General features: G+C 38.5%; 1 protein-coding gene across 19 annotated transcripts in view; it reads right to left on the bottom strand.

Annotated features, from left to right (window-relative positions):
- The window catches only part of HDAC9 (histone deacetylase 9), a 972671-nt gene that overhangs the window by 200366 nt on the left and 757953 nt on the right, over positions 1–14352 (bottom strand). For all 19 annotated transcript variants that reach the window (XR_011488684.1, XM_070470395.1, XM_020901439.2 and 16 more), the window contains one exon: positions 13052–13159. Coding sequence is in view for 18 of the 19 variants with exons in the window: in XM_070470395.1 (XP_070326496.1) it covers positions 13052–13159 (108 nt within the window). In the remaining variant the exon portion in view is untranslated. The remainder of the gene's footprint in view (positions 1–13051; positions 13160–14352) is intronic.

Below are 14352 nucleotides of genomic sequence, written 5' to 3' on the forward strand. Positions count from 1 at the left end.
ACATCTTCACTCATAGTCTCCTGAGCAGTTTTTGTCTTGAAAGATAGATCTCTTTGGAGAAATACTTCCAGGATGAACCACATCTGGCTTCCACCCAAAGTGTCCACTGGCCCATAAGAGAAAAAAAAAATCCTTGCCCTACCAACAGTGTCAGCTCCACGTCAGCGGCTCACCTGCTGTCTCAACCTGCCCACACGGCAGTTTCAGCCTGCTCTCCACTCTGTACTCTCCAGGTGACAAGCGTGGGCCGTCTTCTCTCTTCACACAGCTCCCAAACTCCTGATACATATGTCGGGCCCCTAGTGAACTCTCTCACGCCCTAGCCTGGTAGTAAACTGGAATGATCCTACAAACTTCTGTAACTCAACATGTATTAAGCTAAGGGCTAAAAAGCTGTTCCTCCCACTTCCAGACATAAGCAATTTTCTGGACCCCTTCCGCATCTCTTACACATTTGGCTTATGTTAGGGAAAGTAAAGAGACAGAGCAAAACAGCCAAAATACTGAAATTCCTTTTAAAGAATGTTCCATCAGTCACATCTCTCTTGTCTGGTTTCCAGTATATAAACTGGATTAAGTAAGACAATTGCAGGCCTATTTGACTACCTTTTACTGAATCCATTTAAAAGGTGTCTATCATACATAATTAACATCCACTGTCCTCAGCTTAGGATCTTGGTCAAAATAGGAGTCAACACAAATATTCCACGTCATCTTTATTTGATGTACCACTTTAGACTGGAAAACAGCCTAAAAAAATTTAAGAAGGGCCAAATTGATGGCAAGATGTATTTGAAATAGCAATTCACCTTTAACTGTAAGCAGTAGTTTTAAAACGTAATTGCTATTAAGGAAATGGCAACCCACTCCAGTATTCTTGAGTGGAGAATCCCACCAGAGGAGACTGGTGGGCTACAGTCTGTGGGGTCACAAAGAATCGGACATGACTGAAGTGACTTAGCACAGTACATTCTTATTCTCTAAGCTATCAGAAATACAATCTTAGTTTATAATGGTACCTCTATTCTATACATCTGAGTCTCTTTTTCTGTTTTGCAAATAGGGTTATCGTTACCATCTTTCTAAATTCCATATATATGTGTATAGAACAGACTTGTGGACTCTGGGAGAAGGCGAGGGTGGAATGTTTCAAGAGAACAGCATCGAAACATGTATATTATTTAGGGTGAAACAGATCACCAGCCCAGGTTGGGTGCATGAGACAAGTGCTCGGGCCTGGTGCATTGGGAAGACCCAGAGGGATCGGGTGGAGAGGGAGGTGGGAGGGGGGACCGGGATGGGGAATACATGTAAATCCATGGCTAATTCATTTCAATGTATGACAAAAACCACTGCAATGGATGTAAAGTAATTAGCCTCCAACTAATAAAAATAAATGGAAAAAAATTAAAATAAATAAATAAATAAATAAAAATTTAAAAAAATAAATAAAAATAAAACATACCAAAAAAAATAATAATAATAATGGCACCTCTATGCACATACATTGGAGAAGGCAGTGGCACCCCACTCCAGTGCTCTTGCTTGGAAAATCCCATGATGGAGGAGTCTGGTAGGCTACAGTCAGTGGGGCTGCAAAGAGTCGGACATGACTGAGCAACTTCACTTTCTATGCACACATTCATGTACGCTAAATAATTTTGTGTGTGTTTTTGTTTGTGCATTCCGTCATCTGGCTCTAACATCATCTCTTGCTAGCCACTCTACTGGTAACTCCAGACACACAGACCTCCTTGCAGTGCCTTAAACACGCCAAGACTTATTTACTCCACCGTACAAGAGAGATTCTCTATTTGCTTTTTCCTTGTCTGTGCTATTTCCCCACTTCTCTGTGTGATTATTCGATTACTTCATTCACCTCAAATCTCTCCTTGTTAATCTGTAAAGCCTTCCAGACAATGAAAGCTAACAGAACCAGCCTTCCCCCTCAGTCTCACTCTCTTTTATGCTTTATTCCATCCCCATCGTATCCACTTTTATCTGAAAATACTCTCTCTATAGATTTGTTTTGTAAATGGAAAGTTAATCATTGAAATTAGTAAGGTTACTTACAGTCTGATGCAGGTGATTTATCACAAAGTATCATCACAGGCTTATATTAAACTTAGGTTTTGCTGATATATATTTTAAACAATTTTGAATCAATAAAATCTTTGTGCCAGTACCATAAAGACAGAAATATAGATCAATGGAACAGAATAGAGAGCCCAGACATAAATCCACAAACCTATGGACACCTTATCTTCAACAAAGGAGGCAAGGATATACAATGGAAAAAAGACAGTCTCTTTAACAAGTGGTGCTGGGAAAACTGGTCAACCACCTGTAAAAGAATGAAACTAGAACACTTTCTAACACCATACACAAAAATAAACTCAAAATGGATTAAAGATCTAAATGCAAGACCAGAAACTATCAAACTCCTAGAGGAGAACATAGGCAAAACACTCTCCGGCATAAACCACAGCAGGATCCTCTATGACCCACCCCCCAGAATATTGGAAATAAAAGCAAAAATCAACAAATGGGACCTAATGAAACTTAAAAGCTTTTGCACAATGAAGGAAACTATAAGCAAGGTGAAAAGACAGCCTTCAGAATGGGAGAAAATAATAGCAAACGAATCCAACAGAAAAAGGATTAATCTCAAAAATATACAAGCAACTCCTGCAGCTCAACTCCAGAAAAATAAATGACCCAATCAAAAAATGGGCCAAAGAACTAAACAGACATTTCTCCCAAGAAGACATACAGATGGCTAACAAACACATGAAAAGATGCTCAACATCACTCATTATCAGAGAAATGCAAATCAAAACCACAATGAGGTACCATCACACGCCAGTCAGGATGGCTGCTATCCAAAAGTCTACAAGCAATAAATGCTGGAGAGGGTGTGGAGAAAAGGGAACCCTCTTACACTGTTGGTGAGAATGAAAACTAGTACAGCCACTATGGAGAACAGTGTGGAGATTTCTTAAAAAACTGAAAATAGAACTGCCATATGACTCAGCAATCCCACTTCTGAGTATACACACCAAGGAAACCAGATCTGAAAGAGACACGTGTACCCCAACGTTATAGCCAGGACATGGAAGCAACCTAGATAACCATCAGCAGACGAATGGACAAGGAAGCTGTGGTACATATACACTATGGAATATTACTCCGCCATTAAGAAGAATTCATTTGAATCAGTTCTAATGAGATGGATGAAACTGGAACCCATTATACAGAGTGAAGTAAGCCAGAAAGATAAAGACCAATACAGTATACTAATGCATATATATGGAATTTAGAAAGATGGTAACGATAACCCTATATGCAAAACAGAAAAAGAGACTCAGATGTACAGAACAGAATTTTGGACTCTGTGGGAGATGGTGAGGGTGGGATGTTTGGAGAGAACAGCATCGAAACATGTATATTATCAAGGGTGAAACAGATCACCAGCCCAGTTTGGATCCATGAGACAAGTGCTCGGGGCTGGTGCACTGGGAAGACCCAGAGGGATCGGGTGGAAAGGGAGGTGGGAGGGGGGATCAGGATGGGGAATACATGCAACTCCATGGCTGATTCATGTCAATGTATGGCAAAAACCACTACAATATTGTAAAGTAATTAGCCTCCAACTAATAAAAATAAATGGAAAAAATAAATAAATAAAATCCACTATTAGACACATGGAAAGCACAATACGAATATAAAATTCAAAAAGAAGAAATCAGAAAAAACTAGACAACAAAGACATATTGTCTATAAGAAATGATGGCTGGACTGGTAACTGCTGTTTTACAGAGAACAGGAAGCCAGGAAAGGATGGAGGGTCTTCAGTATGCTGAGAGAAACCGTCAACTTAGTGCACTTAACAGAACTGTCTTTCAAGAATATGGGCAAAAAGACTTCATAGATTAAAACAAATTGAAAAACCATCACTAAAGAAACTTCTCAAAATGTGATGGAAGAAAGAAAACAAGAAATCGAAGTTTCAGATACAAAGATAAATGTTGACTAAGGAAAATGGTAAATATGTGGGAAAATATAAAGAAACTGATATTTCAAAGTTTAATAATGTCTGGTGATATTATTTAATAATGTCTGGTGATAATATTTTTACAAAAGAGATAAAACCAAAGTACTACATCATAATAGCATAAAATCAGGATAGGATAATTGTCTTTAAATGTCTTAAATGTCTTTAAAACATTCTAAAGTTCTTGTGTTGTTAGAGGAGGATAAAGAAAGCAATTATGCTTGGACTTTCCTGGTGGCCTAAGATTTATTAAATAGGTTAAATTTTAAACTTATATTGAATAAAATAATAGAAATAACTTGTGTATTTTTTTAAATGAGAAGTAACATAGAATGAGATAACATTTCAATAAAAAACAAAGCAAGGAGTGAGTAAAAGATAGGGTGAACACAATAGTAAAACAAAGAAAAAACAATGACAGAAATACATTTATGTATACTATTGCTCATAATGTACAATAAGAAATTCAACTCCTCAGTTAAAATATATAATCAGATCAGAAAGCAAAATCCAGCCTTAAGCTATTTACACAAGATAGATTTAGTATACAGCAAAGAGAAACTCCGCAAGTAAAGGGATGGTAAATAACGGACTAGAAACTACTAGGAAAGAAAGAAAAGCTAACAATGCTATATCAGTATAATACAAAATATAACTGAGGATAATAAGCTTTACTTGAGATAAGCATTAAATATTAATAAAAGGTTTAAGAAGGATATAACAATTTTATATTGGCCATCTAATAACAGAGCTTCATTATAAGGTGACACTTTATAGCCACAAGATTGGCATACTTATTACTTATCTGAATTTCTATTAATAAATGTATCTGAAATTTATAAGTATATAAAATATGTATTTAAAATATTTTTATTTTTGAAGTATACTTGATTCACATTATATCAATTTCAGGTGTACAACACAGTGATTCAATATTTTATAGATATTCTATTTAATGTTATCATAAAATAATGGCTATAAGCCCTATGCCATACTTTATACTTACTTTATATCTAAGACTTTATATCTCTGAACCTCCTTCCCCTATGTTGTTTCTGTCCCCACTGGTATCTACTTGTTTATTTTCTGTATCTGTGAGTCTGCTTCTGTTTTGTTACATTTACTTATTTTTTTAGGTTTCACATATAAGTGAAAATATACAGTATTTATCTTCTCTGACTTACTTTGCTCATCATGATACCCTCCAGGTCCATCCAAGTTGTTGCAAACAGAAATTTTTCATTCCTTTTTACAGCTGAGTAATATTTCATTATGTATATAAACCACATCTTTATCCATTCATCTGCTGATGGACACTTAGGTTATCTCTGTATCTTGGTTATTGTCAACAGTGTTGCTATGAATATAGGGGTCCATGTATCTTTTCCATTTAGTGTTTTGATTTTGGAAATATACCCAGGAATAGAATTTCCGGATTCTATGGTAGTTCTAGTTTCAATTTTTTGGAGAAACCTGCATACTGTATTTCATGTGAATGTACCAATTTACATTATACAATGTTAATTGTACACAATAGTATACAAGGGTTCCCATTTCTCCATATCCTCACCAACATTATTTGTTGCCATTCTGACAGGTCTGAGGTGACATCTCATTGTGGTTTTAATTTGCATTTTCCTGAAGATTTATAATATTCAGCATCTTTTCATGTAAGATCTGCAAACATTTAAAAATCTGAAAATGCCAAATATAGACAAATGGGAGAGCCCTGGAAATTCTTATGTGTTGCTGGTGGGCTTTTAAATTAGCACAATGACTTAGGTATTCATTCTCTGTATGTCACCTTATTTTCTTTCTCAACTCCTCTATTACACTGTCTTCTTCTAAGTTAAATAGGTATTCTCTAGTGTACCACTTTAATTTTCCTGTCATTTCTTTTAATATATTTTTGGGTTATTTTCTTGCCTGTTGCCCAGTGGACTATAATTAGCATCTAAAGTTTTAACACTCTAGGTCAGACATTAACCACTTTTCAATAGTAACCAAAGCTTTGTTTTGCTGTTATACAGCTCCATTCCCAAAGCACTCCTTCATGCTGCTGCTGTTACACAAACTGTATCTTTATACATTGATTTATGGTTATTGTTTTATGCAACTGTCTTTTAAATCTGAGAATAAAAGTTGCAAAAATACAATTATACTATCATTTATATTATTTATGTGGTTTCTTTTACTGGTGCTCGTTATTTCTTCATGTGAATTCATATGTTTTCTTGCATGTCTCATAATTTTATGTTGCAAACTGGGCATTTTGAGCAATATAACAAGGCCATTCTGGGAATCAGATTTTCACTGCTCCTTAGTCATCCTTGTTTTGCTCACTTACTGATTCTTCTGAACTAATTCTTAAAGACTGTATTCTACGTTGAGTGTGGCACTGAACTCTCTGCTTGGTTAATTTAGCAGCTGGCCAGTTATATGACTGCACAGAGATTTCCATAACTCCCTGAATCGACAGTCCTCAGTGTCTACAAGGGGCCCTGCACATTCTGTCAGATGCACTTTCAATACTGACAGCTCCACTTTGGCCTTCACTTCCTCTGAGCACAGCCTCACAGTAAGCTTGAGAGGAGAGCTTAGGGCCTTTCAGGTATTTCCCGAGTGTCAGCACAGCCCTGAGGATGCACAGAACCCTACCCTGAGTGTGACCTTCTAGATTCTCAGGAATCCAAAGGGCCTTCTCATGGCCCACATGCACATCTCATTCCCCAATTTTTCCTGGAAGTACTAGGTTAGTTTATTCTTTTCTCTACTGTTGTCCATCACTTCAGGCAGCCAGGAAGCTAATTAACTACCTTTTTTTCAACAAATGCTTCTGAGAAAACGGCTTTTCGCTCTAAGTCCAGTCAAAATTAAGGCAACTTTGCATGTGGAGACTTGTACTGAAGCACCATGCAGGTCAAATGGTGACAATTCTCTGGGAATGAGGCTTCGAAAAAGCTCCAGTCCCATTTTGCCCTGTCTGGAGACTGCCAAGGCTACTGGGAAACTCCAAAGGGTTAGATGAGAATAGGATGAATTCAAATACCACAAAAGTGCACTGTTCTCCTGAAGGTTTAACCAGTTTTGTTTTGAATACATGCTTTCTGAGTTGTTACAAACTTTTGGTTAATTTCCCAGGTTTTTAAAATATTCATTCTGATAAATTTTGCCAATTTGGCCACTGATTTTGTGGAAAGAAAACATTTCAGACGTTTAAACTGCCATTTTTGCTGATGTCATTGTGGCAAAATGATTTTGGAATTCTACTTTGCATTACTTACTGAAACAGATTATGTTTCTATCCTTTGAGTTTCCCATTTTATTGCTAGTTATATCACACTTCAAGTGTTCAAAGTAGCACTGGTCAAAAGGGCACAAACCTAGAAATAAGTAAACTGTCCAGTAATCAATAAACAGATTATGATGCAGAGGGAAAACAAATAAATCATGGCTACATAATTCATATGCATAAATTCTTAAAACATTTTAATTTGGGGGAGAGAAATTTGGGGAGTAACATTCAGTAAAATTCCATTTTTATAAAGATCTACAACATACTGTTAATTCTATTTAAAAAATACAATAAATAATGATTACTCTTGGGTCAAAAAGATCGGAATGAGATAAGTACTGAGAGAACTTCAATAGTGTCAGCAAATTACTATTTCTTTAGTTTGATGAAGAGCTCACATCCAACCATATTATTATGCTTTGTAAGTTATTAATGCCAATTCTTATCTTTTTGTATGTATGAAACATTATACAGGAGAGAATCTAGACTATTTTATTTTACTAGACTATAAGAAAAAGACAGATTTAACTCCTTTTTTCTTTTATATTTGTGCTACCTCTACAAGAAATGCCTTATAAAGTAGTTGAAAGAGAAAGGAGGATTCTGAGAATTATAAACTTTGCCATTTATTAAACTGTGTGCAGTATCTTTAAAAGTTACTTGATGTGTCTGAGCTTATATCCTATTGGTGGTATCCACTTTTGGTGGTCATTCTGAAAATAATGACAGATTACATGCAAATTGCCCAGCCCACTGTAGATAGGCAACAAATGGCAGGTTTGATTAGCAATATGATATCATGCTATTAATTCAAACTATTAAAGAAATCCACCCACTATTTAGATAATCAGACAGGAATTTTCTTGACAAAAATTTTCAGACAACTAAAGCAACTTTTACTTTCCTATTATGAAATTGTAGCATTGCCAAAATAGCATTAAAGGGAATTCTTATAGTAAACCTTGATAAGGGTTGAATCATTTTTTTCAACCTATACTGAAGTGTAACTGATTTTAAAAATTGTATATTTTAAGGTATACAACATGTTTGACACCATTTTTGAATCAAGTATTGAACTATCTATAATTTGAAAAAAAATCATCTTTTAGAGATATTTCTATTTCTCAACATACTTCTTTAAATGATCTTTAGAACAATATAACCATTTTGAGATAACTATTCTTCCAATGATACTTTCTAATACAACAAACAATTTACCATTTCAAAATATTTATGGTCATCAGTTTCAGAATCTGAGAAATAGCCAATTTATTTGTAAATTTGAAAAATTTCTACTTGTGTGGTTTTTTTTTCCTCCATATCCTATTTAAAACCTGGAGAATTTGAAAGTCCCCATCAGTTCAGGTCAGGTCAGTTCAGTCGCTCAGTCGTGTCCGACTCTTTGCGACCCCATGAATCGCAGCACGCCAGGCCTCCCTGTCCATCAAAAACTCCCAGAGTTTACTCAAACTCATGCCCATCGAGTCGGTGATGCCATCCAGCCTCATTCTCTGTCGTCCCCCTCTCCTCCTGCACCCACCCCCCACCCCCCAGCATCAGAGTCTTTTCCAATGAGTCAGCTCTTCGCATGAGGTGGCCAAAGCATTGGAGTTTCAGCTTGAGCATCAGTCCTTCCAATGAACACCCAGGACTGATCTCCTTTAGGATGGACTGGTTGGATCTCCTTGCAGTCCAAGGGGCTCTCAAGAGTCTTCTCCAACACCACAGTTCAAAAGCATCAATTTTTCAGCTCTCAGCTTTCTTCACGGTCCAACTCTCACATCCATACATGACCACTGGAAAAACCATAGCCTTGACCAGACGGACCTTCGTTGGCAAAGAAATGTCTCTGCTTTTTAACATGCTATCTAGGTTGGTCATAACTTTCCTTCCAAGGAGTAAGCGTCTTTTAATTTCATGGCTGCAGTCACCATCTGCACTGATTTTGGAGCCCCAAAAATAAAGTCTGACACTGTTTCCACTGTCTCCCCATCTATTTCCCATGAGGTGATGGGACCAGATGCCATGATCTTAGTTTTCTGAATGTTAAGCTTTAAGCCAACTTTTTCACTCTCCTCTTTCACTTTCATCTTTCCACTAAACTCCACTGAGTCTGCCCATGCTGTGCCAAAAATATACACATTTACTGTTGCAGCTTACTGCACATGATCAGTTTGAGCATCCACATGAGACCCACTCCCTGTGCCTGGATTATATTTCTAATTATTTTAACCCACCAGTAGCCCTAGACAAAGATAAGACAAACTCTGTAGGATAGCAATCATGATCAAGCTCAACATGAAGCAGAAATGCCAGGTAACAAAATCTGTTTTCAGCATCTTCCTTCCCTGGGTGCACTTCTTATCTCCTAGGTCCCCACTCCCTACAAGTCTGGTGACCTCCCTCCAGCTGTCTCCAAATTCTCAGTTCAGCACTCCATCCAGCCCACCCTATTTGAAACAGAGCTCTTAAAGTGAAAGTCACTCAGTCGTGTCCTACTCTTCGAAACCCCATGGACTGTATAGTCCATGGAATTCTCCAGGCTAGAATACTGGAGTGGGTAGCCTTTCCCTTCCTCAGGAGATTTTCCCAACCCAGGGATCGAACCCAGGTCTCCCACATTGCAGGCAGATTCTTTACCAGTCGAGCCACAAGGGAAGCCCAAGAATACTGGAGTAGGAAGCCTATCCCTTCTCCAGTGGATCTTCCTGACCCAGGAATCGAATCGGGGTCTCCTACATTGCAGGCGGGTTCTTTACCAACTGAGCTATTAGGGAAGCTCAGAGCTCTTAATTCTTTTCTAATTTCCAAGCAAAGTGAGTGCAGTCTTCACAAAATGCAGTCTTTATGCCTGTGTGGTTTCCTTAAGTTATAGATATACTGGGAAGACGGGGTAGAACATATGAAAACTGAATGCAGATGCAGAAAATGAAAAAACAAAACTGAAGTGTTTCTTTTTTCACATCTCTTATCATAGGATAACTTACCAGTGTCCTCACATAAGAGTCTCTGTTTTCCTTCTAGATCTGAATGAAGTGACTCCACAGTCATGAGTGTTGATGCTCCCGGCCAGCAGGTGTACTTGCCTAGTCACAATCTGAAACAGGCAGACACTGAGGACTTCCCAGGTGGTGCTAGTGATAAAGAACCCCCCTTCAAATGCAGGAGATGTTAAGAGATGCGGGTTCGATCCCTGGTTTGGGAAGATCCCCTGGAGAAGGAAATGGCAACCCACTCTAGTATTCTTGCCTGGAAAATGCCATGGACAGAGGACCTGGTGGGCTACAGTCCAGAAGGCCACACAAAGTCAGACACAGCTGAAGCAACAGCATGCACAGAGACACTGAGGAACACTGTTGGCTGGACGGGGGCCCTGCACACAGCGGCCCACCACAGTTCTCGGCTATCTACAGTGGCACTTCCACAGGCCTCTCCAAATTATTAGCAACAAAAGGATCCGTTCTCTTAGTCTGTCAGCACTAGTGTGTTTGTTGTGGTACTGCTGTCTTGGACTTTCACTTTGGGCTTAACAATCAGAAAGACAAACCAGCTAGAAGGCCTAGGATATTTCCCAAAGTAAGCTGAAATTAGTTTTGGAATATTTACTCTTTGTATGTCAAGGTGTATATATCTGAGAATCAGATCCACTTTTCATCTGCAAGTAGATCAGAACGTCAGACCACATACAAACTTCAGCGTTATCAGTTCTATCCTGCTGATTTTTCAGAACAAGAAACTGAGGTCCAGAGAAATTACATGATTTGCCACAAGTGACACAGCATTTAAGTGGCAGAGCCTGGATCATTGTTCCTCGATTTTTATGCTGGCTCTCTTCCCCTATTATTCTCTTTTCTTTTTTAACCATACCTGCTGATTTCTCAACCAGGGGAAGAAAAAGTATTTGTATGAATCCTTGTTCTTAACATAAACAACCAATGTTAGTTAGTACAGCTGGTGGTCAGCATGTCCATACTATATATTGTTGACACTTTGTTTGTAACTGATATGTTAAATGACTACCTCCTAAAAAACAGAATTAGGTTTTTGTTCAACACGCCTCATACAGACATTTGGCAATTCTGCACTCTATGTGGTTAATAACGATGATGATTTTTTGAGTGTACTATATGGGCACTCTACTTGGGAAGGTTTCTGAACTACTTATTAAAGTTCAACAAAATAAAAAACAATTAGAAACTGTGAAATGCTAGCTTAATAATTTTTGTTTGTTATCAAGTGGGTCTGTACCAGCATAATCTTTTAAAAACTGTAATACTGTGGCCAGACAATATAGTTCTGTGATCTGAACTCCTTTGAAAATAAGATTCTTAAAGATTTCTTTTAAAATGTCAATTTATCTTAGTGCTACAAGTAACATAACTCAAACAGGAAGAATTATTTCTCAAGTGCTACTGGGAGAGAACCGAAACTTGTCCATAAGGCTGATTCCTTCCTTCTTTTCAACAGCTCCTTATCAAAGAGAAAGTGTGACTACTAAGTACCACACTAATGGCCTCATAAATCTGAGATGAGTAACTAATGTCCTGAAGCTGATCAAGTCATGTCAGCTTAACATGAGACATATATACATGAATGTGTGTATATACACACACACATATATTTACTACAGACTGTCTTATCAAAATGCTATTTCCAAAGGTTCTGACTTAAAGAGCTAGAACAAAGACTTCTGAGACAAGACAGTTTACTGTAAAGTGCACATTCCTACCCTGTATTTTTAATCACTACTGAAATAGTCAGGTGTAATTGAATAAAAATTCATTAGGCATAAAGAAAAATAATTCTAATTAGATTTTATTTTAGATTAACAAAACTCACAGTGCCAGTATTGTTGGTTACAATATATTTCCCTTAAGCCTCACAATTGCTAAAAATACCAAATCTATCACTGGCCAGATTTCGTTATGAAGTGTGTGAACTAGTGCATTAAAAAGCTATGTTAGCACCAACAAAGTTTATTGGGGCAACTGCGTTCAAGACGCACATGGCATACCTTTAAATAGCACTGTTAAAATACCAAATAAAACGTCAACGTCTGTCAGGTCTCTGGCTTTTATAAATTGTTTAGACTGGGAAATGCTGGGGTTTGGACATTGTTCTTTTCACATGATGGAGAAAAGAAGAGACCGTAAAAAGAAAAGAACAATAAAGCGTAGTTCATTTTTGAAGTTCTTTCATGGCAAAACACTCTGGATCATTACCCTTCTAATCAACAATTTCCTTCTTCCTCCCAATCCTTCCCCTCTGATATTTACCTTTCTCCCTGCCCCCACCACCCTTCTCTCTGGGTGGTATTCTGAGCTTATACACAGTACTCAGTAATCAGATTTTTCTTTTATGTTGCTTCAAAAGAAAATCCCAGGAGGGCATGACAGATATGTATAGACTGGGTGTTTTTAACCTGGACCATAGCTTTACTCACCATTTCTGTGTTCTTAAAAATACACCAGAGTGCCCTAACCACAGAGTCTCCCCAAGGAGAGGAAGGCCCTGGGAGCCGGATCAGCTACCAGCTACCTACAGACCAGTTATTATCACACCTCAGTGGCCATCCCTCTGCCCCTTCCCTCCGCCCCTTGCCTTTTATTACCACACCACACTCCCCACAATTCCCAAACAACAACATCTCTGTTTCAGCGTCTTCCCTGGATTTCCCACACTTAATGCAACCCAGACCTCACCTTCAGCTCTCCGGAGGCCACTCTGGAAGCCAGCTCGATGACACAGCCAACAGCCATGCGTGCAGCGCCGGACGAGTGCAGCTCATTCCAAATGGTGTCACTGTCCACCTGAGCAAACAGTCAGCAGAGCCCTCGGAAGAGAGGGAGAGGAGGAGAAGGAGTAGAGGCAGGAGGAGGGGGAGGAGGGGAGTTCAGGAGAGGGGAGAGAGAGCGAGCAAGCAGATTCGTGAGGAAGGGCTGGCACAGTAACAGCCTGTGTACAATAACATCAGTCTTCCGTCTTGGCCAGCTGAATGGGCCTTCTGGACACGGCTTTGCTTATACTTTTCTCTACACTGACTTCTCCAATGGAAACACATTCCTGCCATGCCTCACTGCCATTCCCTGTTTAGATTTCTCATTACAAACGGCATTACATAGGCCGGATCTGGCGTAGTTACAGGCTTGCTAGAAACCAGGCCCCAGTAGTAGATAGAGTAAAAGCTAAGAGCACTTAGCTATACATAAAAATCGGATTTGCAAGTGCTAGAGGGGGAAATCCAAATACCTTTCTGGCTGCAGGTTACAGGGAGCCAAAAACAATTATTAGGCAGGCAGCAGTAGCCGTCAGCGAGTAGGAAGTAGCGACCACAGTTCAGGTTCTCCGACTAAACGGAAGGAGTGTGTGGTCCTCACACTTAGAAGATTCACAACACTCAACTGCAAGGAGTGCTCTGACTTCCAAACTAGAAGCTTCAAATTTCTGACACTTAGTACAGTTTGGCAGTTAGTCTTAGTGCAAACTGGTATTATTAAAATTAGACAGGTCATTAAAATATATGGTTGCTCCGTTGCTAGAGAACATTACAATCAAAACAAAGCATGAAGCAGTATTTTGGATTTACTTTTATAAAATGATGTTTACTCTTTTTTGTGAATTAAGAGAATTTATACAAAAAGCACAAGAAAGCTGCAATAGTAGTGGTTTATGTTACATATTTTTATGTACATAATGGTAGTGACTTAGTCACTAAGTTGTACCTGACTCTTGGGACCCCCGTGGACTGTAGCCTGCCAGGCTTCCCTGCCCATGGGATTCTCCAGGCAAGAATACTGGAGTGGGTTGCCAAGTCCTTCTCCAAGGGATCCTTCCGACCCAGGGATCAAAGCTGGGTCTCCTGCACTGCAGGCAGATACTTCACTGAATGAGCCACCAAGGAAGCCATGTATATAATATTTTATAACATTAAAAATAATATCAAATGGTTGAAGTCTCTAATTTTAGAACACACTTGGAGCTCTTGAAAATGCAATAAAAAATT

This window comes from Odocoileus virginianus, chromosome 1 (assembly GCF_023699985.2).
Source record: "Odocoileus virginianus isolate 20LAN1187 ecotype Illinois chromosome 1, Ovbor_1.2, whole genome shotgun sequence".
NCBI classification, from domain to species: domain Eukaryota; kingdom Metazoa; phylum Chordata; class Mammalia; order Artiodactyla; family Cervidae; genus Odocoileus; species Odocoileus virginianus.